This window comes from Callorhinchus milii, unplaced genomic scaffold (genome assembly GCF_018977255.1).
Source record: "Callorhinchus milii isolate IMCB2004 unplaced genomic scaffold, IMCB_Cmil_1.0 Scaffold3, whole genome shotgun sequence".
Lineage (NCBI taxonomy): Eukaryota > Metazoa > Chordata > Chondrichthyes > Chimaeriformes > Callorhinchidae > Callorhinchus > Callorhinchus milii.
In genome coordinates this window covers 44,644,445-44,671,884 of record NW_024704744.1, presented here as the reverse complement: position 1 = coordinate 44,671,884, position 27,440 = coordinate 44,644,445, and the positions used below count along the sequence as shown (strand labels likewise).

The 27,440-nt window shown below is 38.8% G+C and overlaps 1 protein-coding gene and 1 non-coding gene across 4 annotated transcripts in view; one reads left to right on the top strand and one right to left on the bottom strand.

Moving 5' to 3' along the window:
• Nucleotides 1–27,440, top strand: part of ahi1 (Abelson helper integration site 1) — a 111,023-nt gene that overhangs the window by 58,969 nt on the left and 24,614 nt on the right. For 2 of the 3 annotated variants that reach the window (XM_007893016.2, XM_042333310.1), the window contains exons 21-22: nt 1,650–1,767; nt 27,282–27,340. In XM_007893016.2, the coding sequence (XP_007891207.2) occupies nt 1,650–1,767; nt 27,282–27,340 (177 nt within the window). The remainder of the gene's footprint in view (nt 1–1,649; nt 1,768–27,281; nt 27,341–27,440) is intronic. The other variant, XM_042333311.1, reaches the window with a different exon arrangement.
• Nucleotides 20,651–20,726, bottom strand: trnav-gac. The gene has a single exon. It is a non-coding gene; the product is annotated as a tRNA-Val (tRNA).

Below are 27,440 nucleotides of genomic sequence, written 5' to 3'. Positions count from 1 at the left end.
CGGTAATAATTCCTTCAAAAAATCAATAAGAAAATTGTTTGTGGGACACTGCTGTGCGCAATTGGCTGCTGCGTTTCGCCCAGAAAATATAGTCAATTCACTTTACAGTGTATTCTGTGAAGCTCAGTGTTAATTCAATGTTAATTCTGCACCCTTATGCTAACACAAGGATTATTATTATTATTTGTTATCTTTGTAGCAATCTTTCTAGTTACTAGTGGAGTCCTGTAGCTCAGTGGTTAGAGCACTCGCTTTGCAAGCGAGAGACCTAAGTTCAATTCCAGGCAGAGCGAAACCTTGGGCAAGTTTCCTTACTCCACACAGAGCCTAATAATAATCCCTCCAAAACCAAAAACAATAATAAATTGGTCATTTTCAATCTACGACTGTTTGTGGGATGTTGCTGTGCGCAATTGGCTGCCGCATTCGCCCACAAATATACAGTCAATTCACTTTACAGTGTGTTCTGTGAAGCGCTTTGGGACGTCCTCCCGACGTGAAAAGCGCTATATCAAATGCAAGGATTATTATTATTATTACTAAGGAAAATATACGCCTCTCGGGGAATATTAAACACAAATGAACTGGTGTAAATTAAACCTCCATCTTGAATCTTTCAGTGCTCCTAGAATTTCAACCCCCACTAGTCCATACATATGAATATAGAACCTTGGTGTATGCTGAAAGCTTTACTGCAAAAAACAAGTTGTGGATCTTGCTTTGTAATTGTGGAAAAGAAAGCAAGAAATGGACAGCTGTGTTCACTGTAGATCAGTGTTTGGATATGAAAATTAGCTCCAGATATGTACCTTCTGCCAGCTTGATCATTGTAGTTGGGTTTACATTTTCTATGGAAAGAAAACAAGAATGAATGCAGTTCAAACAACAGTACCAGTATCCTCTTTTGCTAAAATGTATGCAAAGTTCTCCATAGTTACCTGAACTAAATAGACACTATCTACCAGAATATGAAAATGAGCATGTGGTATGCACATTGCAAAGAATGTACAGCATGGAAACATGCCATTCAGCCGAACCAGTCCGTGCCAGTGTTTATATTCCACAAGAATCAATTCATTTTTCGATGTGATTTTTTAAAAATGGATGTGCCTCCTGTTGTTTTCGAATGGATGCCTGAGGCACATCTCAGTTCACAGATTCTTCCCCATCCCCTATGTAGTTTAGGAAACAATTTGTTTGGTGGTTTGTAGGTTTAATGTCTAATTAGATTTAATGTCCATTTCAGTACATAGATTCTGCTCTATATTCTATTTAGCTTTGTAAACAATTTGTTTGGAGATTTGTTTAATATGTAACTTGCCGAAATTGTGTTTTCTCAGCTAACATTCAAAAGAAAGAATTCTGAATATGTTGGTATTATGCCAGCATTGTTAATTAACCCAGCCATTCCTGATGATTAAAAATATTAGGTAATTTGTACTGTAATGTTTATAAAATGTTTTGATGTCAGTAACTTGAAAATGGTTACTTTCAAACATAAAATAGAATTAAAAGCAGAAGTGAATCCTTGGACATGATCCGAATCAATGGGATGATCTTTACTGACCAGCAATATATATAATAAGGATTACGTTAGCGAGTAACCCAGGAAATTGCACTTTGCTTCTGATTTGCCTTTCCCATTACAGTCCAGGTCAAGACTTTTTCTTCCTGCACCATCATTGCTGTCGCCACACTCCAAGCTGAGGCTCCCAACGACAGTGAGTGCTCATGTGTTACCAAAGCAGTCGTTGACCTCACACACTGGTAAGTATCCTTCATAATTTGATTATAGTTCCAGGTCCTTCAGTTGCCTTTCTTTTTCATAAACTAAAGCTGATGGTACAGTTGCTGAATGTATATTCTATTCTATACATAAATAAATGTATATATTCAGTACTTTACGTACCTGAAAGTAGAAATATCCACAAAAGATGCAAATCCAAATGGAATGGAGTGTATATTATGTCTTTAAGAATAAAATTAAGTTTGCATTGTTGTAAGTTAAACATGTAATTTAGCATATTTCTAAATTATAAAGTGGTCTGTATTACTATTTAAAGTTTTTGATGTGAAAAATTATGTTTACAGCTATTTAAAGAATTTGGAGGGTAAAGATACATATTTTACATATAAAAATGCTACACCAATTATTTTAAATCCAACAGTGAACTGAGACCTGTTTAATTGACAAAAATACTTTGTTGTAGTTTGACTGCCTTTTAAAAGTCAATGGCTATTAACAGCTGATAATATAATAATAAATTATTGTTCATCAGTCACAAATGGTATAATGGATACAACAGATCTTCCACTAGTAGTTTAATTTTATATTGACCGAGGCACTTCTTTATACCTCAGGTGCACAATGCTCAAAATTAGGTGTTTTAGAACTAGCTTGTTGTAAGGCTTCATCTATTTCTGGTCACTTCATGAAGATTCTGCTTATTTACTGGTCGTATGGTTAAACAGGGAAGAATAGCTGTTTTAAAAATTAATGTATAACAATTTAAAATGTACAGCATGAGGCATTTTTTTAAAAAAAGCTTGTGGAAAGGAGATATGAAAGTTTTAAGAATCCGCGTGGTAAGAATCGCTAAATCTCTGTTAAGGAAATGGTTGAAATGAGGAACTAAGCACAGCAATGTCAAAATTTCCTTGGAAATATTGGTAATGAGACAGCAAAATGTTGAAAATTTAAAATATGCTTTTATTTCATTTTCAAAGTTCTTGTAAAAAAAAGTTGAGCATTTGAAATCTAGCAAAACTAGTACCTTCAGTGAAATCTAGAAAGTGCATCAGTATATTTTCCAGAAAGATTGATCAATTTTCAAATCATCCATGTTTGGTAATAGAATAATGGAGTTTTGATATCAGCCACCTCCTGCCCACAAGAATTTGGAGAGTAATCAAAATGCACTTAACTCATCATCCAGATTAACACACATACCAACATGGAGTGTGAATGCATGATATTCAGAACATGTTGTTGCTCAGGACATATCAAGATAACTGTTTGCAGTTGACATAGCTGAAATCTGAATGGTGATATTATTTTGTAACATACATTTTGCTTATGATTTAATTGAATACAGGATTACTTTGAATAGATGATCTCATTGCACTATATCTGTTCTGCTCACTTCCTGACTCTGGTTCCAGGAAATTGGAAAGGCAATTGGAATAGATTTAAGGTGATAGGCAAATAAAACATGGAGAATATTCAGGACACAGATCATCTACATTCTACTTTATACAGAGGCAAACTTAATCATCTCAAGTATAGTGATCCTTCTGCGTAGAAGGTGGAAGAATCGGTGGGAGATGTTGTATAGATTGTAGGCCTTAACGACCCAGTCTGCTGGGACGAAGTGGACTCTGCATTGCAATGCCTTGCTAATGGTAAAGCAGCAAATGCGAATGGTATCAATGTCAAGTGCCTAAAAACTGCACTGAAGGATCGGGTGGAGAACAATGAGGATCTTATAAATTGAAGCCAGGAACCGCTAACTCGCCATGTAGTCACCCTCCTTGAGCTGATCAACAGGACTTTCTCTGAGGCACAAACTCCACTCCGTTAGTGTTTCACAGGGCAATTGTGGTGTCTATCCACAAGAAGGGCCAAGACCTACAAAAGAACCTCACTAATTTCAGTAACTCTTTAGGTGGTGCTTCAGGTAGTCACTGCACATTTATTGGATACATTGGAGGCTCGTGGTTTGATTGGAAAGGAACAGACTGGGTTTGGTTCTTGTGAGGTGTGTATGGGGTAGGCTCTGGCTTTTCATGAAATCAAGGAATGTTGTAAAGCTCAGAGGATCGATTTCCACAGGGCTTCAAACTAGTGAAATCCTGATGGTGAAACCAGAAGCCAAGGGAATAAATACATGGCCAATTTTATCTGGGGGATTTTTGGCCAGGACACGATTTCACCTGAACAGGCAAACCTCAGTTTAAGGTCTCATCCAAAGAACAGCATCTACAACAACGCAGCATACCCTCAGCACTTGGAATGTCAGTGAAAGAGCTCCAAATTGCCGGTGTGATGCTTGAACCCACAATCTTCTTACTAAGAGGCACGAGTGCTACGAACTGAGCTAGGCTGACACCTGCACAATTGCATTTGATAACCAAATATTGCTGTCTACATCTAAATATTAAGAATGCAGGATTACTAAGACATATCCAAATGTTTTTCATTGAGATCAGCGAGAGACCTGAGTTCGATTCCTGGCAGGGCAAAACCTTGGGGAAGTTTCCTTACTCCACATGCCTGATAATAATTGTTCAAGAAAATAAAACAAAAAAATAATAATTTGTTCACTCAATCCACAACTGTTTGTGGGACACTGCTGTGCGTAATTGATTACTGCGTTTCTCTGTATTCTCTGAAGCGCTTTGAGATGTCTTGAAGACATGAAAAGCGCTATATCAAATCTAAGGATTATTATTATTTATTATTATTTGCTGCAACTTTCAAAAATAAGTTCAGCAAAAGTGAATATTCAATCACATACCACAGTATGTCCAAGGAGATTTATTGTTCAAGAACACAAATGTCAGAAAAATTGTATTCAGAAATTAGGCTGTTTTAAGAATTGGGGGCCAAGTTTGTTTCTCACAAATTCATTTTGGGTATCTTGGACTCACTGTGTTCTATGATCTTGAGCGGAATTCTCACATTTGCTTCGTTGTTAAAGACGTCTCCAGAGAGCGCAGTTTCCTCAGTTGTACAACACATTTATTTTGCCCTCAACTGTTAAATCTTTATAAAGCCCAATTTTGTAAAGATTTAAATACTGTTCCCATATCTGGGGCAGGTTGGGATTGTATGTTCAAACATTGCTTTATAATGAGGATCCACTTATCTTGAATACATGTTGTATTTGATATAACAAAAATATATTCCTTAGCTTTAATTGCTGCTGAGGAACCAGAATTTCTACAATTCAATTCTGTCCCACACATTTATTTAAAGTGAACCTTTAGTTCAAAACTTAAGGCAAAAATAGTGAGAATTATGAAGTCATCCCCCTTAGTCCGACAGACACACATTGCTATGCAAAATACAGTATATTTATTTATAGGGTGAAGTTTCCGCTAATATAAAACAGAATATACATAAGAAACCTTCTCATATTCTTTGTTCCCAGAGTCAATGCAAAACAATATCAGATCCAGTATAGATGCAGAATAGTTTGTTTCTTCCCCAAGCATCTTAACCTTAAAATCAGAATAGCACTTATTTTGGATTAGCGTAATAGTTTTAATTCCTCGCACCAGTTGTCTTACTATGGCATATTGCGTGGGGAGCTGTATGCATTAGAAGCTGAATTGAGATACTGGTATGTGATATCACTTGAAACTTTGTTAGTTATTGGGCTCCTATAACCCATTACATGAAACAGTTTGCAAATATTGCAGACTCCACCTCTAAAATTATTCCTTTAGTTGTCTACCAGAAAAGTCCTTCATAACCTTCATTATGCTGTTAAAAATTTTACTGTAGCTAACTAACTAGATTTGCTTTGATTATTCCCTGGAAAAAAAATAGCCGAATCTGAATACAACAATCTTGCCATATTGTACATTAATTTCAGCTATGATAATCTACCAAGTGACAAATGAGTTTTGTCATTTTCAAAAATAATGTATGCCATGTGTTCCTTGTCCCTTTAATTGCCTTCAAGTCACTTCCCCATTCATTCTATGTCAGAGCATCTTCTATGTAGCTATCTTCAGTTTCTTTTCTACTCATGGCTGCAATTACAGGCACATTATCATTTCAGTGAGTGAGACAGATTAATCGTTTCTGCAATGAATGCTGTGTTCTCTTATTTGTCTTTGATTCCCAAATACGATTAATTTTAATTTTACATAGTTGAGTTACCTTCATTGTTTTACTTTAACTTTACAAGTCTTAGCTCTAAACTCAGTTAACTGCAGAAAAGTCATCTTTGGCTGTCAGTAACCACACTAGTTTTCTTCATTGTCTGTCATGGAACCACAACTTCCCTTCATACAAGCCTCTGAAATAACCAAAGTAGATTTGTCATTGGGGGAAGTGTTGGCATAAGATTTTTGATGGCATCCATATATTTGATCAGTTATGGATTATACTGACCGTTTCACAAACATTAATAGAATTTGACAGCTGGAAGTACACTGTTAAATAAAGCTGTCTGCTCGCCCCACGTCGAGACTTCAAACTCACAGTCTAAGACACTGGTGGCCAACCTTTTGCTACGGTGTGCTACAGTCTGAGACCAAGACATATCGCCATGCCACTAAAAAACCTATAATAAAATTAAAAAGAAAAGAAATATATTACTGGAAAAGAAAGAACGCATTAAGACATTCACAATAAAATACCAAACAATTTACTTACTGAATTTGTTTTTTGTTCATGGTATCTTCAATGTTTAGATTCAGTTTTGAGCACGCCACTAGATGAGGATTATTAAGATGATCATTTGTTAGTTTGGAACCGTATTTATTGTTTATGAAGTTCATGGTGGAAAAGGACGGCTCACGGGTGGAGGTTAATCCGAATCTGCACACATATCAAGAGCATAATCATGCAATTTAGGAAAATTGGACCAATTTCTATAACTACTTCATGGCCTGACTTACTGGAGAAGCACACAGTTCTTTGAATGATTTTTAAGTTCCAAAATTTCCAACTGCATTTCTGGTGGATAATGTTCAATCTTAAATGGGCATCAAAGGAATTAGTTTGTGAAGAAATAGCGTTCTAATATTTTGCAAAATTGATGATTTTTTAACTGGTACAAGTGAACACAGTGATCCATGTTTTGGATCAGGTCTCAAAGTGATCAAGACAAAACATTCAAAAAAATATTTGGCCTTGAAAGCTGAAATTAAAATAAACAGAGTTGGAAAAAGGCAATCCTTTCCTTGCAAGTGTGCATCTGGGTTGTTAAGAAGACCGGTAGAGAAAGCAAGGTCACTAAGTCAGTCTTTGTCTTTAAAGAGCTTGCAGTCTTCAAAAAATTCTCCCTTCTCCAAAAGCATAAGCACTTTTTCTTCGAATTCCAAAATCTTTCAAGAGCCTTCCCCTTTGATAGCCAACGAACATTGCAATGAAGGAGTAATTCCCCTTCCTCATTTGCATCTTCAACAAACAAGTTACGAAATGTAATACAACGCACCACAGAATCAAGTACACAAGAGAAGTCCAAGTGTTTTGCCAAAGGGCTTCCTGATCAATAATACAATGGCACTTGAATAACATGCATTCCAAAAGCTTTTCCAACAAAGCAACTCAACCATTCCACAACAGGTGAAACGTTCCACTGGCAGGTGGCTCAGTAACCAGGGGACATAGATTCAAGATAATTTGCAAAAGAACCAAAGGGGAGATGAGGAAAAATGTTTTTGTACTGAGCTGTTATGGTCTGAAAGGGTGGTGAAAGCAGATTCAATAAACAACTTTCAAAGGGAATCGGCTAGGTACTTGAAGAAGAAAAATTTGCAAGGATATAGGGAAAGAGCGGGGAGTGGGACTGATTGGGTAGCTCTTCCAAAAAGTTGGCTAGTGGCCTCCTTCTGTGCTGTAATATTCTATGATTTCTCTTTCCAGTCATAGCAGATGCCCCCGTCTGTACAAATGCTCTTTAATTTGGATCAGTCAAACTTATTGTATTCAATTTTCATTTAGTGCTTCAAAATATCCGCTCCCGCGGATTAAACAAGTTGACGTAATCCAAGAAGTTCCTCAGTTCTATAAAAAATTTTGTTGATACACCTAACAAATTGCCAGTGTGCTGCTTGAACCCCAACCTTCTTACTTAGAGGCACAAGTGCTACGAACTGAGCTAGGCTGTCACCTACCATACAATTTCATTTGTTAACTAAACATTGCTGTTGCCGTGTCAGGAGAATCACAACTTTTATCCAGTACTAATGAAAGTACTTATTGACGGAGATGGAAAATATAATTTGCTTTGACACATCACTAGACAGCTCATCAATCCTTCTAATAACGGTGTTTCGAGAAAGTGCAATTTCATCTACTATTGTTTTAATTTGGGGATCACCGGTATGTGCAGCAAAGATTAACAAACTCTCTTTAACTACTGCTTTCCTGTCTAAATAAGATATTTTCTTCCAAGCTAGTCGTAGGGACATTTCATAGGATGCCTGACCATAGATTCATTTCTTCCTTTTTAATAAAACAAGACTGTTGTACTGTGAAACTGATTTTTTTTTGAAAATAAAATCTGTATGTAAAGTTGACCCAACGGGGTATTTTACGTTGAATTCAGCAAGTGTTTGCTTAAAACACTCTAACTAAAAAAATTTAGGCACAGCAACTGTAGCACCACAAACCAAGCTTTGAGTTGTTTCAACTACATGATGAAACAAAATAAAATTGTATCAAATGCAATGGTGCTGTATCAAATACAATGATTATTATTTCTATCTTGATCTCTGCAAAGTTCATTTTCCTCTTTTAAGGTATACTGACATGGAGTCCTGTAGCTTAGTAGTTGGACTTGGGTTCGATTCCCGGCAGGGCGAAATGTTGGGCAGGTTACCTTACTCCACCTAGCAGTAAATTGGAACCCGGTTGTTAGTTGATTGACAGATTACTTTTCCGGGGGGACTTCAAGATCCTCACACTCTTGTTTAAATCCCTTCAATCTCTGGCACCTCCCTACCTCACCGATTTCCTCACTCCCCAATCCACCACTCGGCACCTCCGAATGACTGGGACCGGCCTCCTGCTCATCCCTCGCACCATTCGCCCCACCATCGGAGGTCGGGCTTTCAGTCACTATGCCCCAAAACTCTGGTACACTCTCCCTCAATCCCTGCGCCTGCCCCCTCCCCTTTTTCATGACCCTCCTGCAAAACCTTCCTCTTCGACAATGCTTACAGCCACCTCCCCCCGGCCCCTGGCTCGGAGTCAGGCTCCGCCACTGTTAAGCGCTCTGAGACTCTACCCTGCGTGGAGGGCACTATGTAAGTGCAAGCTGTTGTTGTAATAATCTCTTTTAAAAAAAACAATAATTTGGTCACTCAATCCACGAGTGTTTGTGGGACACTGCTGTGCTCAATTGACTGCCGCGTTTCGCCCACACAATATACAGTCATTTCATTTTACAGTATATTCTGTGAAGCACTTTGAGATGTCTAGAAGACATGACAAGGTGCTATATCAACAAAAATACCACAGAATTACATTTGTAAAGCCCCTTTCGCGTCGGGAGGATGTCCCAAGGCGCTGAAAATCAAATGCAAATATATTATGTTATCTTTTTGCATACCATTCCCGTTTCTGGATCTTTGGAATTTTCTGTGGGGTTTATATGTGAACCTACCCTTCCACCAGTTGCATAACACTTTGTGCATTCACTTGCCTTCAAATGCTTTTTTGAGTACATTTGCTGCAGGCAGTGAAGAAAGCTAGCACATCAATTATCTTCCATTGTTACCAAAATAATGAAGGAAGTTCAATGCAGGGGGAATTAATGCATTCTTTAATTTGAAGGTTACAGGCTACTAAAATATGTTACCACAAAGTTTATTGCTTTTGATGACGTGCTAATTATTAATTCATTTTATCGTTGAAGACAGCTGAAGACAGAAAGCTAATATCAAAGTTGAAGGTTATATTTACTGATTAGCTGCCAAATACCCTGGGGAAGGCTTCTCTTTGCAGCATTACTCAGCTAGGTAATGATGATGATCATGTCAACCTGCTTGTTTGCGACTTGCAGAGAAAAGTCAGCAGTCTTTTTTCTATGATGAGGTATAAATCAAAAGCAATTTATGACATCCTTACCAGACAAGAAGCACATCAACAGCATAGAATTATACAGCACAGAAAGTACTTTATTTTAAGATTTTTTTTAAATGCCGGAGTATTTTAAGGTTAGTAAAACATTTTATAATTCCTACTTCAATATTCGGCCCATCTCTTTGAAAAGAGCAATCCAAATCAATCCCACTCCCCCGCTCTCTCCCCATAGCCCTGCAAACTTGTCCTCCCCAAATAATTATCCAATTCTCTTTTAAAAGTTGTTATCGAATTGGCTTCCACCACCCTTTTAGGCAATGCATTCCAAATCCAAACAACAACAAAATTACATTTGTAAAGCGCCTTTCAAGTCTCAAGGACGTCCAAAGGCGCTGAACAATCGGGGATCAGGATCCGAGCATGAGGGGGCAGCGTTGGGACGAGGACGGATGGAGAGGTAGGAGAGCGGCTGAAGGCATGGTCAAAAACGAGGGTCTTGAGTCGTGCCTTGATGGAGGCAAAGGAGGAACCAAGGTGATGGGATTGTGGAATGAAGTTCCAAAGAGTCATGGCAGAGAGGCTGAAAGCCCAGCTGCCAATGGTAGGGCGGGTCGGGCGGGAGACATGGAGCACTCCAGAGCCTGCACAACAATTTGCTGTGTGAAAAAAAATTCTCCTCACCTCCCCTCTGTTTCTTTAAACAACCATTTTAAATCGGTGCCTTCGGGTTTCTGACCCACCCGCCAGTGGAAATAGTTTCTCCTTTCGAATCCCTTCGTAATTTTGAAAACTTCTATTAAGTCTCCTCTTAACTTTCTCTGCTCCAAGGAGAATAATCCGAGCTTCTCTAGCCTCTCCTCATACCTGAAGTCTCTCATTCCTGATACCATCCTAGTAAATCTTCTTTGCACCCTCTCAAATGCCTTGGCTTCCTTCCTAAAGTGTGGTGCCCAGAACTGAACACAGTACTCTAGCTGAGACCTAATTAGTGTTTTATAAAGGTTCATCATAACTTCCTGACTTTTGTATTCTATGCCCCTATTTATGAAGCCTAGTATCCCGTATGCTTTTTTAACAGCTTTATCTGCCTGTCCTGCTTCCTTCAAAGATTTACTTAAATGAATCCCCAGATCTCTCTGTTCCTTCACCCTCTTTAAGATTGTACCATCAGCTTATATTGCCTCTCCTCATTCTTCCTCCCAATATACTTCCCTCCAGTCAGAAAAACAACTGTTCACCCCAGCTCTCTGCTTTCTGTCTCCCAGCCAGTTCTGTATCCAAACTGCCACTGTCCCTTTAACACCGTGGGCTTCTATTTTGCTTACAAATCTCTTTACCAGACGCCTTTTGAAAATCCATATGAACTACATCAACTGCACTACCTTCATCCAACCTCTTTGTTACTTTATCAAGTAAGCAACATATTGCTAATTCCAAACAGATTTTTTCCCCAGAATTTATAACTACTCCCTTGCTAGTGAAAACTTCAAGATCAATGTTATTTGTGTAACTTTGTACAGTAGTGAAATATCTTTGCTAACCTGGATAATTTTGTGAGTTTAATGAGGTAGACATTGTTAAAATCATTGCCTGCATCGAGGAAAAGGAATGTTTTTTGTATCAGATTAATGTTGCAATAAAAAGCTGCACCTGAACAGACATTACAGAATAGGTAATACTAGGCATTCTGAGAGGGCTACCAACTGAGACAGACTGATACCTATTTATGAAGAATTCGTTAAAATTTCTTCCATTTCTTGAAATTTCACAGTATTGCTACCTATATACTGTATCCTTCAAAACTTTTTTTTTACATTTATTATCCTTTAACATTGATTTTGATTATTGGTTTTCATGTAACTTCCAACCTTCTAATTTTTGTTTCTAGTTAATTTTAAGAATTTCTGCTTGACCTTTGTATTACTTGACCACTTTATCCAAACACTAACCACAACCAAGTAAATGTTGCTAATAGTGATAGTGTTGCTGAAAGAATTTTGCTGGTTACTCAAAATTTATTTGCTCCAGTGCAGTTTCTTAATTCATAAAGTATTAATGGTGTAATTTAACTGATATAATCAGAGACTCTTGTTCACATTTCATCTTTAGACATACTTTTAAGATTGTTTGCACATTTAATTTTTACTTCAGGAGATTTGAAAATCATAAACTGCCTTATTTTATCATGCAGTGATGGGGCTAAAAGGCCTAGCCAATCTTTAGTCAGCGTAACTGGGCCGATCTAGTTCCTCAACTAAACTTGTTAAATTTGCATGTAGATTGGTGTACTGTATTTTAAAATTGGACTCGTATGTTTCGTTCAGCCTGTACAGCTTTGCTCCTTCCAATTCTGATATCAATCCCCTGAAACATAAACTGGTTGCATTCTACCTGTTGTGTTCTTGTGGATTTTAATTTAAATAGGACTCTTTCATATGGAATTTTCTCAGAAACATGTTGGAAATATGAAGTAACTATCCTAGATCCTCCCTTCACTCAGTGAGTCTCACTTGATGTGCTTTGGATCATTTGGAGCCTAGGATACAGGCTCCAGTTTATACTGCAGTTTATACTGATGCTGAATAGACAATAATAATAATCCTTGCATGTGATATAGTCTCAAAGAACTTCAGTGGATATAAAGTACTGTAAAGTGTACCATATCCAACAAGACAGCACAACCCCAGCACCTCACTGGAGTGTCATCTTAGCTTATATGAGTTCCAAGGCCCGACATTGGATTTGAACCCATGATCTTCTGACTCAGAGATGAGAGTGCTACCAACTGAGCTAATCTGACCTATTTTGAAAGTACTATAAGGTACATAAGGTACATATGAATACTGTTTAAGTCTCAAAAGCAAAAGTAATATTTTAATATTTAAATCAGTCCTGTTGAAATAAACGTTATTTGTAACTATGAATCATGTAGAAATGATAAATATGCTAATTTACTAGTGTTGTTTCAAAATGACATGGCACAGGTTCCAGTGTTTTTTTAAAAAAAGACTACAAGTGAAATTGTGTCGTTAAGATTACTATGTATCAGCAAATAAGACTTTCTCTTTGCTAGGCATTTTTTAAGTTTCTTCCTGAGAGAGAGAGAGAGAGAGATAAAAGCAATAGCTTGGCATCCTTCACACAGGGTGTGGATTTAATTAGGCATTGTTGCAGTCATGGATTCAACGCATTGTATAACTCAAAATACTACCCTGTCAGACTTGTTTGACACAATCAACTTTTTGTAATATTTGTATGTTAATTTTCTCAAGTGCAGGATCTCTGCAGTTGCAAACCGTTGTGTTCATGATCCCACCATCTCACCTTTTGGTTCAAGTTTTTATTAAAAAGGAAAACCTAATCACTGCTCACCCAATACAGATTGTTTTGTATACTGACTTGTGCACTTTATTTCACTTTGTTAAATTATCAGTAAGTTTAATACATCTTTTGGCAACAATTGAAACAAAATTGTCTTTTAATATCTAGGAATTCTAATATACTAGTAGACTAGTGGTTACTGTGTTCGCCTCGCAAGCGAAAGGACCCGGGTTCGATTCCCAGCAGGGCAAAGCCTAAGGCATGCCTCTGTTTATCTAGCAGTAAGCAGGAACCCGGTTGTTAGTCGATTGCCAGATTGCTTTTTTGGGGAGGTAATAATCCCTTTTTAAAAAAAATTGTTCACTTCAATCCACAACTGTTTGTGGGACACTGCTCGGCGCAATTGGCTGTCCCGTTTCGCCCACAAAGTATACAGTCAATTAATAATAATAATAATAATAATCCTTGCATTTGATATAGCGCTTTTCACGTCGGGAGGACATCCCAAAGTGCTTCACAGAACACACTGTAAAGTGAATTGACTATATTTGTGGGCGAACGCAGCAGCCAATTGCGCACAGAAATGTCCCACAAACCGTCGTAGATTGAAAATAACCAATTTCTTTATTGTTTTTTGTTTTGGAGGGATTATTATTATGCGTGTATATTCTGTGGATCACTTTGAGACGTCTCGAAGATGTGATAAGGTACTATATCAAATGCAAGGATTATTATTATAATAAAATTTACTGTAGTTCATGGCTTTTCAACTGTTGAAATAAATGCCACAACAGTTGATTGTCATTAGTTGGCCTGGCTGGGTATGTGACATATTTTCATGATACTTGGACTTCTGTTGTGGTTTGTTATTGATCTATTAACATTACTGTGATTTGTCTATAAAATACCCTTTTGTACCAGACCCATCTGTTCTATTTCCTGCAGGTTATAATCTTCTCTCTGAATTGCTGTTGGTTTAAGATGTATTTGTTCTTTTCTATGTTTGCCTTTTGTTTGTAGCCAATGTGACTCATGTTTATTGTGTTTAGGAAATGGGGTTTAGTGATTGTATAGGAATTTAAATTCATAACAATGTTTCTGTTGTACATGGGAGATTGAATCTCTGCCAAAAGATCTTCCTGTAATTAAGTAAGTAAACAGTAATCAAGTGTGTTTAAATGCATTTTTTAATCTTTGAGGGAGGCACATACTTTTTGTTGATTTGTACTTTTCTATTCCAGCCATCTTTCACCACTTTAAATAGACGTTCCTTTACTTAGGTCAATTTTGATGCATTTTCTTTTTATGCTTTCCAAGATACCTGGATCCTATTCCTTAAACATGGAGGTACCTTGAACAAAGTCTCTGAGACACTTTTTAATTGGGCTGTTGTTGAAAGGTCCTAATAATCTCCACTACATATATTGATTAAGGATCCAACTATGCCTTATCTAACTAGATTTTTAATCCCTCCGTTTAATCCCTCCAATCTTTTTCTTTTCTCATCTTCTGGGTTTAATATGGGGTAATGGTTCCATGGATGTTGAATTTGTTGAAAAAAATGTCAACTTTGGGGTTATTGGGTCACCACTGACTGCTTTGCACATGTGTAGAAAACTAAGTGTATTGTGGCCATTTTTTCTTTTGGAGCAGGGACCAGCTGGCACACTCCCTGCCCGCTAACCAGTTGTGCGCATGCACAGTAAAACTAATCACTGGACCTCACTATAATGTATGGGGTGGGATTTTATGGATCCCAAACACAGTGTTATAATGTGGTTGCACTGCAGTACTTTCTATTAATTGTACTGCACTCTTATTTGTTTCTGAGATCATATGTAGGTCGCTTGTTATTTTTGGCCTTAAAGTGACTTTTGACTGCTTTTTAGAGCTCTTCAGGACTTAATGTTTAATATAGGATGACATTTAGAACCGAATGTGAATTTTTTGCAGTTTTCTATCTTTTACCTGAGATACCATTTTGTCAATTTTTTATATTTTTGTGCTTCAGACATACTTTCAATCTTGTAGATCTTTGTTGCAATGAAACTGATCAGTTACTCAGATTGAAAGTAGACTGTGCAATATACGTATCCTAACAAGGAGAACAAGAAAAAAGAATGCTCAAAATGCAAATAATTTAACAGTTAAGCATAGTTTCAATGCTAAGTCTAAATGTAGTACCAGATCAAAGTATTTTATTCTTTATGTTATTGATGAGTTGAAAGAAATACAATTTTTGTTTAAAGAGCAATAGAAGTCATGTGAAGTCCTGTAGCTCAGTGGTTAGAGTACTCGCCTCGCAAGCGAGAGTACTGGATTTGATTCCCAGCAGGGCAAAATGTTGGGCAAGTTTCCTTACTCCACACGCCTGTGTTTACCTAGCAGTAAGTAGGAACCCCTTTGTTAGTCGATTGGCAGTTCGCTTTTCCAGGGGTAATAATTCCTTCAAAAAATAATAATAATAATAAATTGGTCATTTCAATCCACGACTCTGGGACACTGCCGTACGCAAATGGCTGCTGCGTTTTTTCACAAAATATGCAGTCAATTCACTTTATAATATATTCTGTGAAGCGCTTTGAGACGTTGCGAAGGTGTGATAAGGCACTGTATGAAATGCAAGGATTATTATTTTTATTATTACCATGTAAGGAAATAGTACATCACAGAACATCTAGAGCTTTCCGAAAGCCTTAAAGTCAAGCAGCAAAGTATAAGGTCCTATCTATTTTTCCAACGATCTCTGTGACCAGATGCACGTGAAAAAAATCTTTGTCCATTTATGCTTCGTCATAACTAAGTTTTAACTCCGTTGTGTAAAAATTCTTGATGGTTGATGATACTCACCAATTTCCTGTCTATCGCTCTGGAAATGAATAGTCTATATTCTGAAAGTGCTAACTCAGTGGAGAGTCAGGCGTGGAAAATAAGTGGTGGTTGCAATGAGAAGCAAGTACTGTACAATCTTAGATGCTTTCCCTTTGAGTGTAAATTGTGACTTTGTATATTTCTCTTTCCTTCCTCCTTCCCCCCCCAAAAAAAAATGCACATTCTGTTTTAAGTTTTATCAGTGTTAAAACTCTTTATAGTGAATCGAGCTTTTTTTTTAAAAAAAGAAAAATAGCTCAACACTTTGTCAGTGGCAAATGATGAATTTTGAAACCTAACACCGCTGAGCTGCAAGCAGTCACTCGCCATTTTCTGTAGCCTAAGGTGTTTTTGCATTGCAAATTTCTAAATCCATATGAAGTATGTAGAATGATGGTTGCTCCTACTTTATTGTTGTTCTTTAGTTCTGTTTGTTGCTAGACAGTACATGTTACAATACTGTAATTATAAACTTCAAACTAAATGATGATGAACAGAAGGTTTATATACCTTAAAGTGACAGTAAAATATTAGATTATGTAGGTTCCATGCAGTTAAACCAAGGTTTTCTGGATTAGTAGAGGATGCTAGTTTCTTGAACAAATTAGAGTTAAAGCAAAATGTATAAACTTTAAATAGTGGCAGCAAATGGCTTACTGTGTCTTCGTTTTTGATGCGAAAAATGATAAGGTTTCCTAATACTTAAACCCATTGTTCATAATTGTAATGAGCTTCTTCAGATTTCAAGCAGTTTACAGTATGGGTACAATATTTCCCACTCGTAGAAATACAACTAGAAATTTGTGCAATCTGCTTAAATATTTGAGTACCAAAGCAAACTTTCCACACCAAAGCTCATGAACTTACCATTGAAGGGTTACCACACAAAATATCAAGCTACTTTTCTCTCTCACATACTAATTAGTCCACTTCCAGCATTTCTGCTTTTATTTAACTTTGTAGGAAATCTCATTTTTTTTCTTATCTTTTAATGTGCCCTAGTACTGGAGAATTTTTTTGTGTGAAACAAAAACACAATTGAAAGTACTTGCCTGCCTTTTGGTCATCTCGCCCCCCCCCCCACCACCACCATTCCACCCAGCTCAGGTAAAGAGATTTGAGAAGTCCTCCCACCATGTAATCTGTTATATAAATGCAAATTGTATTGTACATGTAAACAGTAGTCAAATTCCTAGCATGTTTTAAGGTCACCATTGACCTAACTTATGCCTCTAACAGTTATAGAGGTAACACAGTGATGACTTCCACTATTGGCTTTTGAAAACCAACAAAAAGAAGAACTTAGATTACACTTTGTGTAATGACATCACTTAGAATGGTGTTGCATTGTGCTGTTTCGGCTCTTCATTTAGCACTGAATATAACAACAACAACAACAACAACTTGGATTTATATAGATTTATATAGTGCCCTTCAGCGGCTTTTGCGAAGAGGTATTGGTGGAGACGGGCGATATGTCGGAGGTGGAAGAAAGCAGGCTGACAGAACATTAGGGGTCTGGGGGTCGCAAAGAGGTGGAAAAATAGAGTTGGGTGTCATCTGCATACATGTGGAAATGTACCCCATGTCTGCGGATGACATCCCCAAGAGGGAGCATATAGATCAGAAAGAGGAGGGGGCCAAGGATGGATCCTTGGGGGACCCCGCAGGTGACCTGGTGAGAGCGGGAGGAGAAGCCATTTGTGCAGATGTACTGCTGGCGGTTTGTGAGGTAGGATTCGAACCGGGTGAGTGCAGTCCCACTGAGGTGGATGACGGAGGAAAGGTGGTGGAGGAGGAAGGCGTGATCGACTGTGTCGAACGTGGTGGTGAGGTCCAGGAGGACAAGGAGGCAGAGGGAGCCCTGGTCACAGATTGAGAGGATGTCGTTTGTGACTTCCACAAGCGCAGTCTCTGTACTGTGGGCGGAAACTAGACTGGAGAGGTTCAAAGAGGGAGTGGGAGGATAGGCGTGTGCGAAGTTGGTTGGCAACAATGCGTTCTAGAACTTGATGTGATATATTACCTCGGCCAGCAGAAAAATGCAGAAATATTTGCTATAATTGCAGGGAGATTTGAAAATTTTGCAGAAAATTGCGGGGAGTTGATTGGTGTATTGAGGTACATTTTACTGCCAACCTACATTTTTTTACTTGATTGATTAAAAACTAAACACGAGGAAATAACACATATTAGATTGTTGCAAAAATAAATATGATTTGCTTCTTTAATAAAAAATGAATGGCCCATTTTTGGGGGGAGGGTGGGGGGACATCAGTGGGGCTATAGGAGCTCACTACCTCCTGCCTGTCGTGAATTCCTGTAGCCTCACTGTTGTTCCCCCCAGCACTGCACACAGACACAGAGAGACACACACAAACATAGACACAAAGAGATATATACACAGACAAAGGAGGAGAGAAACACGTTCACACAGGGATACTCATAAACACACACGCTCCGCCCTCAGTTCCATTGAGTAAACAGCGAGAGGCCAGTGGATCAGAAACTGCATTTTGTTTTAACGGGGTTGTAGTGAATGAGATTGTTGGTAGAGGTGGGGGGTTGACGGCACACTTTTCTATTGGCCCAGGATATTACTAACCTCTGTCAGTATGATAAACTGCTATTATATGAATATAATGATGACTTGATAAGACACCTAAAATCTTTCAGATTGCAATGGCGATAACATGAATGAACCCTAAGCTAGAAGTTGCACTGCTTTACTCTTCAAGTTATGTTCTAACATCGGAGTTAGTTATGTTTGGAATGGTTTGGAACAAAGCCCCAAGTTTATACATCTTTACTCAAGTCAAAATTTCACTTTATAAGCAATCATCTAATAATATAAAGTCTGTGAACTTAATTTGCTAGTTATGCATCCATCATTCTTAACTGACACATCTGGTACTCATCCTTCATTCACACCAGAATACTGTTTGATTTCTATCTATCCTAAACACAACTGGACTCAACCTACAAGTAAATAGCTCAATAAGACTACCAGTGTGACAAGTTTCCCACACCTACCATCCTTTCCACCCTATCAGTTGTGAAGAATGTCAATTGTGAATGTTGTATGGAATAGAGAAAGCAGGAAACGGGTAAACGTTATCAACAATGAGGAATTTTCAACCTTTAAAATCAAAGCAAGAAAATAACATTTCTGTCTGTCTGTCCGCTCTTTCTCTCAAGAAGTCATGGTGTAGAGGCTGATCTTCAATGCCAGTGGGAGAATGCTGTATTATCAGGCTAACTTTTAAATGAGTCTTTAAGGTCCTGCTACCTTTTATCAGATGGATACTAAATGTCCCAATACATTATTTGAAAAAGAAAATAGCTTCTTCCCCCCTTCCAGTATCACAGCCAACAATCCTGCAGATTAATTGGCTGGGACCTTGCTGATGCAAATGGCTGCCACGTTTACTTTAAAGTCACTACAAAAACTACAAATGATAGAAATTACGTGTGAGGTGCTTTTGAGGTGTTTTGTGATTCGATGGTATAAAAATTGTAATTTTCTTTACCGATAAAGGTCCTAAGTGCAATATGTGACCTCTCTGATCAGTAATTTTGAGCCTGAATTCATATTCAAGACTGCCAAAATTCATTTTATTCTTGTTTTCAGTTTGGTCAGACACATGTTTTCATCCCTTCTCAATTTTTACGTCAAATTTACAGTTTACATAGCATCTTTCCTGTTGGATAATAGTGCTTTTCACGTTGGGAGGACGTCCCAAAGCGCTTCACAGAACACACTGTAAAGTGAATGGACTGTATATTTGTGGGCGAACCCGGCAGCCAATTGCGCACAGCAATGTCCCACAAACAGTCGTAGATTGAAAATGACCAATTTATTATTGTTTTGGGTTTTGGAGGGATTATTATTATTAGGCGTGTGGAGTAAGGAAACTTGCCCAAGGTTTCGCTCTGCCTGGAATTGAACTCAGGTCTCTCACTTGCAAAGCGAGTGCTCTAACCACTGAGCTACAGGACTCCACAATGGTTCCAAAGAGCTTTACACAAGTGGCTGAGCACCTGGGGGGGGAAATCTGACCAAAGTACAGTAAAAGATCCAAGTCTTGAGATGGGTTTTAAAAGTAGGGAGGGATGGGGCGAGTCAGAGGGATCTGAGATGAAGTGTTAGAGAGTGGGGGCAGAATGGCTGAAAGCTCGCTCACCAATGGAGGAGGACATGAAGCAGGCCAATATACACTGAACGAAGGGAGCAGCTGGTTCAATAGGGTTGCAGGGGGTCACAGAGGTAGGTGTAATTATATGCAATCCAAAGTACACGTATGTTAGTAAATTTCTTTATCATCAACTCAAAGCACTCAAAACCGCTAACTATAATTACACCAATTTGTTCTCTTCCCAGTTTGTACTTCCTGTCTTTATCTCATTGGCTCTTTCTTAATTGTTCTTTAATTGTTAAAGGGATATCCTACAGTAGGGTGAGGTGAGGCTCTGGCGGGATTTGATTGTGAGAATGAGAATCTAGACGTCTCAAAGCGCTTCACAGAATATACTGTAAAATGAATTGATTGTATATTTTGTGGGCAAAATGCAGCAGCCATTTGCGCACAGCAGTGTCCCATAAACAGTCGTGGATTGAAGTGACTAATTTTATTCTTGTATTTTTTCTTGAGGGATTATTATCAGGCTTGTGGAGTAAGGAAACTTGCCCAAGGTTTCGCTCTGCTGGGAATCAAACCCAGTACTCTCGCTTGTCAGGCGAGTGCTCTAACCACTGAGCTACAGTAACGACAGAAGATAGGCAATTTTGCAGACATCATCCATGGCTAAGATGGGCTTCTCCAGCTCTATTTCAATACTGCTCAGAAATTGGCTTCTGGGAGGTACAACAGCACATTAGGGTTGGCTGTCCTGCAGTTCCCTCCCACCCCTTGTAATAGAGAATCACGTGGCTAAACGGCTCTGATATTCTTGACGACACCTTAGATAGGGTGAGGGTACTGACCCCCTGCCTCCTAATACTTTATGGCACTGGCAAGGAAGTAGTAATGATTTCTGTTGCTATGCTATTTTTGAACTGGCTACAAGATTGTAATGTGCTATTATGAAAGATTATTTGCTCCCCAACAAGAAATGGAATCTTATTTTGATTTTATTTAATCCTCTCCCCAGAAATTTCCCTAAACCCAGCAGAACAGATGGCCTTAATAATTGACTGTTCTCAACTCATTAGCACAACTTGTGTATACCAATCATTTGATTTTTTTTGTCAAGAAATCACCAGATGATGAGAGGATCGGATTAAGAAGGCCCCCTCAGCCTCTTGTCCTACCAGAATACCAACCCAGCTGACCTCCCAGTTACACTTCAAGCTATTTTTTAAATGAGTTCAGCAACACACCAAATGAGAGACTCTATGGGCAAGAGACAGTAAAAGTAATTTATTTGCGTCGTAAATAAAATGTCTGAATTACCTGTAGTGAGAATACTACAAATTATTCATAGTAGAAGATAAAAATTCAAAGGAATATAGGAAACCAGGAAGGGGTGGAGCCCATCGAGTCTGTTTCAGCAGTTTATCAGATCTTGAATCTTAACACTTTATGTTCTGCGATTGACAGTGTGTTCTGAAGCAGCTGTTGGTGCATGTGCTGCTTCTTACATTTACAATTAGCCATTGCATTTGAAAAATACTTTGTGAAAGGTTAATGGATAAAAGGTGCAGTGAAATTAATAAAAGATAATATCTCAGGATATAGTATATAGTTTGGGACATGACATGTCAAATGACTGCCAGAATGGTGGAAGACGAACTAGATGGACTTGGTCTTCTTTCGCCTAGCAAATTCTTATATTCATATATGTTCTTATGGCAGGTAAACTGCATTTTACAGAATATTATTTGAGAAGATCAAGCAATTGTTGATTCTGTTTAAAAAAAATGAGCATTTTTGGTTACTAATTTATTTCATTTTACCAGACATTGGTATTTTATTATTGCTAATTGCTTGTAGGCTAGTTTAATTAATTATTCCTAATCCAATAACAGGGTAGATTCTAGCACACTTTTGCCTTGCATCAGAAGCTTATGGGTTCCTCCTATATGGAACTCGCAGTTTAATATTTGGATCCACAGCATTGATATTTTTTAACCCACTTGTTCTATAAATGCTGGAATATAAAAGAGAACTTTTGAAAATACATTGAAGACATTTGCCATATTGCTTCTGCTTATTCATTTCCCCCTTTCTGAGTCACTAGTGGCAGATGAAGTGTGTCTATCTCGATGAAGATGGTTTATTTTCAGATCAGCATTTGATATTATGATAGTATCCTAAATAATTTTTTTTTGCTAAGATGAGTAGCTGTAAAACTTAAATGTGTTTTACAAAGCTGCAGTACAATAAAGGGAGCCAGATTACATCATTCACCGCAGAATATTTCAAAACTTCCATCTTAACCCCGAGATTGTGCCATAGCTTTGTGGGCACAAGCTAAGCCAGTGATAGTTTAAACCATGCCTGTAATCTTCCTCTTTGCAGTTTGGATTTTTATCTCCAACTCTCATCACTGCAGTTTGGACATTCAAATCTATTGGAAGTGGGCTGACATCATGTGACAATAGGAAGAAGCAGAGTTTTGTTCCTTTGCAGCATGCTACCATGATCTTTTGTATATGCAGAACAATTTTCTTTGATAAGCCATTCTTAAAGTGAAAGGTCGAAGTGCCAAACGCCATTATGTCCATCTGCGACCAGGGCTTCCTCTGCCTCCTCGTCTTCCTTGAACCCCCTGCTGCTTTCGACACCACCAACTATATCCGCATCCACCGCCTCTCCTCTCACCTCAACCTCCACGGCGCTGTCCTTGACTTGTTCAGATCGTACCTCTCACACCGCCAGCACTTCATCTCGCCAGCAAACAATCTCTCCTCTAGCCCCGGACCGTCGCTTTGTCCTTGGTCCCCTCCTCTTCAATATCTACATGCTCCCTTGGGGTCAACTTCCACAGAATGTCTGTCAGACATCAAGTCCTGAATGAGAGCTAACTTTTTTCAGTTGAACATCAACAAGACTGAGGTTGTCCTGATTGGCTCCTGTCAGCACCTCCTCACCTCAGGTGCTGACAGCATCACCATCCATGGTTGCCTACTCCACCTTGCTAAGCCAGTCCGGAACCTTGGGGTCTTGTTTGACCCTCAACTATCCTTTCTACCCCACATCTGCGCCATGACCCGCTCTGCCTTCCCCCACTTCTGCAACGTCGCCCGGCTCTGCCACTGCCTCCCACCGCAGGCCACCGAAACCCTCATACACGCATTCATTACATCAAGGCTCGATTATGCAAACTCACTGTTTGTTGGCCTCCCCAACTCCTCCCTCCACAGGCTGCAGATCATCCAGAACTCTGCAGCCCGTGTCCTCTCCCACACTAGGCTCCGCGACCCTATCACCCCCATCCTTGCCCAACTCCACTGGCTTCCCATCACACAGGGAATACAGTTCAAGATCCTGGTCCTCACCTTCAAAGCCCTCCACTGTCTCGCTCCCCCCTACCATCCTGTTCGCTCCCTCTGCTCAGCGGGCTCCGGCTTGCTTCACCTTCCCCGCCTTGCTCGCCCCACTATTGGCGGGTGGACCTTCCGCCACTCTGCCCCCACCCTCTGGAACTCCATTCCGCAGTCTCTCCGTCTCCCTTGCCACCTTCAAGACCATCTCCAGACCCTCCTCTAGACCGTGCTTTCGATCTCCCTGCTTCCCCCGCCGCCCTCCCCCACCCCTACGCCCAGCTCGGATCTGTAACTCTGTCTGTCCAAGACCTTGGGTAGTCCTCCCAACATGAAAGGCGCTTTACAAAAGTAATTTGCTGTTGTTGTTGTAAGGAGAATAGTTTCTCCTTGAGAAGTGCATTTTTTTCTGTTAGAAATAGCACTTTGTGGAAACCACTACGCTCTACTGGAAAAGACCTGCTTTGATAATGTCCAGTGGGACTGTCTGGCTAGGTGTTAAGGAGAATGGTTTTGTATCCTTTCTGGATACTGACTCTTGACTCACGAATATAGCAGAAATATTTTCTTGATATTCGCAGTATGACCAAAAAACATCGAGCCTACGGTAAACACTAAAAGTAGCTGTTGATGCAATAAAATAATCTTTATATTTTGCCTCTCTTAAGTAAGATCTCAATGTATACATTATCAGATTAATTTGCAGAGTCCTGTAGAACAAAACTGTCTCTTCCTATTGTGACATGATGCGCCCCATTTTCAATGCATCTGAATGTCCAAATTGCAGTCATGAGAGTAGGAGATAAAAATCCAAACTGCAAAGGAGAAAATAACAGGCTTGGTTAGTTTGTGCCCACAAAGCTATAACATAAAGTCCCATAGCATAATGTGGAGTCCTGTAGCTCAGTGGTTAGAGCTCTCGCTTTGCAAGCGAGAGACCTGAGTTCAATTCCAGGCAGGGCGAAACCTTGGGCAAGTTTCCTTACTCCACACGCTTAATAATAATCCCTTCAAAATCAAAAAAAATAATAAATTGGTCATTTTCAATCTACGACTGTTTGTGGGACATTGCTGTGTGCAATTGGCTGCCGCGTTCCACCACAAATATACAGTCAATTCACTTTACAGTGTGTTCTGTGAAGCGCTTTGGGACGTCCTCCCGACGTGAAAAGCGCTATATCAAATGCAAGGATTATTATTATTATTATTACAGTGGTTAGTTCTCGGTTCACAAGCGAGTGGGTCTGCATTCAATTCCTGGACGGGGCAAAATCTTAGGCAAGATCCTTACATGCATCTGTTTACCCACCAGTAAGTAGGGACTCAGTTGTTATCGATTGGCAGATTGCTTTCCGGAGGTAATAAAACCCCACCACCACCCAATAAAAATTTGGTCACTCAATCCAAGACTGTTTATGGGTCAATGCTGTGCGCAACAGCTGTGTTTCACCCACAAAATACACTTTACAATATATATTCTGTGAAGCTCTTTGAGATGTCTCAATGACGTGATAAGGCACTATATCAAATGCAAAGATTATTATTAAATGTTTTTGTCAGCTGGGTGTGTGACATAAGCAAATCCATCAGCACACTTGACAGTCTCCAAATCTAACTACTGAGAGTTCCACGCACATATGATTTCCTTTGTCTGATATGGAGTGTGAGCTCCCTCCCCAGAGGTTGTACTCTTCTTAATCCATAGGTTTGGCACGGGTTGCCAAGAGCCTAATTTTGGTAACCCCAAAATTTAGCCAGCCGAAACTTTGCAGATTACTATGGCAACCAACCGCATGCTTTTCTAGTTAGGGATCATCCATCAGTTGAGCTTCCAAAGAATGAATCCTAATCCTCAGTGACTGGTCTGTTGCTTCAAATTCTGCTATTGAACCAAGTTGGGTGCCCCTCATCAGCAGTGCCTGGTGTACTGTGGACTTGACTCAGAACCAGAAAGTCCATCATATCTACTCAATTCCAATCTTCCATGTCACTTTGGAGCTAACAGTCCCAAGAGAATCTACTTATCTACTTACCTCTCTTCATTTAATTGATAGGTAGACACAGGGTCTGAAGGCCTTTATTGAAAATGAAATTGATTATCTCTGTATAATTTGTTGTAAAATCCGAATTACAATGTTTTATTATACTGACTGAGAAAATACTTCAGGTGGGCCTATTATTAAGAGCAATTCAACTTGACTTGAATGTTTCCCCATTTGCAATACTTTGCATCTCTTGGGCATGCTGAGGCTCAGATAGTTCCCTCTCTCTCTCTTTCTCACTTGAATTATGCAGTGTTCTTTGTTTCCACTTGTGCATTACCCATTTGTATTATACCTCAACCAAAGTTCAGTATATTGAAGACATCAATTGCTATATTTTCAGTTTTATGATTAGGTGCATTGAAAAAGAGATAATAATAATAATAATCCTTGCATTTGATATAGCACTTTTCATGTCTTCTAGACGTCTCAAAGCGCTTCACAGAATATGTTGTAAAGTGAATTGACTGTATATTTGTGGGCGAAACGCAGCAGCCAATTGCGCACAGCAGTGTCCCACAAACAGTCGTGGATTGAAAATGACCAATTTATTTTTGTTTTGTTTTGGAGGGATTATTATCAGGTGTGTGGAGTAAGGAAACTTGCCCAAGGTTTTGCCCTGCCTGGAATTGAACCCAGGTGTCTCGCTTGCCGGGCGAGTGCTCTAACCACTGAGCTACAGGACTCCACAAAGTTCAAATGTCACCATCAAGAATTCTGTTCTATTGTGCCTTCTCCCCATATTAATACCAGTATTGACATTTCCTACTACATATATTAAATGGCACAATCAATTTGGAATAAGCAAAATCAAACTTTAGAACACTCCTATTGTGTAATAATTACAGCTTAAAGCTGAGCAGGAACCAGCTCAGTCTTCTTCCCAGTTGTGATAAGGTGAATTAGACGTATTAGATGTATACTAAATGTTTTTTTTTAAAGTTCTAAACATTTTTTGTTTAAAAGCTATTCACAAATGTAAGAAGTTTCTAGGTAAGAAGGACGGACACTGCTCAGAAAAGTGTAGAAAAACAATTACGTTTTCCACAGATTCCACAATTTTCAGCATTTTGTGTTTTCTTCGATGAAAGTTAAAACCGCTTTCCAGCACTGTACAATTCAAAAATGCCAAAGGACTTTAAGCTGTTAGTGGGATATTGCTGTGCAAAACTGGCTGCTGCATTTTGCTCACAAAATACAGTCAATTCACTTTACAGTATATCCTGTGATGTACTTTGGGACATCTTGATGACGTGATAAAGCACTATATCAAATCCAAGGATTATTATTATTATTCTTAATAGCAGAAAGTGGTGTTAATCCATCTGCCTATATAGCTACAACAGCCTCAGATTGTGCCAAGCTGACTATGAACCAATCATCAAAAAATTGGATTTATCAACTCCGACAAGGCTTATTGTTGAATCTTATCTGTTGAATCTATATCAAAGTTTCTGAATAGAAAACTCTTTTGTAATGTGTTGAATGTTACAAAGATGTACAGAGCTTAAAGTATTTGTCACTATTCTTTTCGACCGCGCCTTTGGTCACCTTCCTCCCCCTCCCCCGGCTCGGCTCCGGGATCCGTTACTGTGAAGTGTTCTGAGATGCCGTCCGGGTGGGAGGCGCTATATAAATCCAAGTTGTTGTTGTTGTATTCTGCCTTCTACCAAATTTGGATGTAGATGCTGCTTTTCAAAATTCTGTTCAGTAAAATATTACAGGAAAGCATCATTTGTTTTTGTTTTTACATGGATTATATGATTGACTTCTCTGTGGTCTTTACTTTTTGCAGGAGTTTTCAATCCAATCAGGCAGAATATGGGCGGACCTCCATCAGTCAGACTACAGACGGTATGGGTTCCAATCTTAATCATTTTAAAGACTTTCCAAATATTTATGTTTTTTATTTCTAATACCTAAAAGATGTCAAAATGCAGTGTTAAAAAAGGTT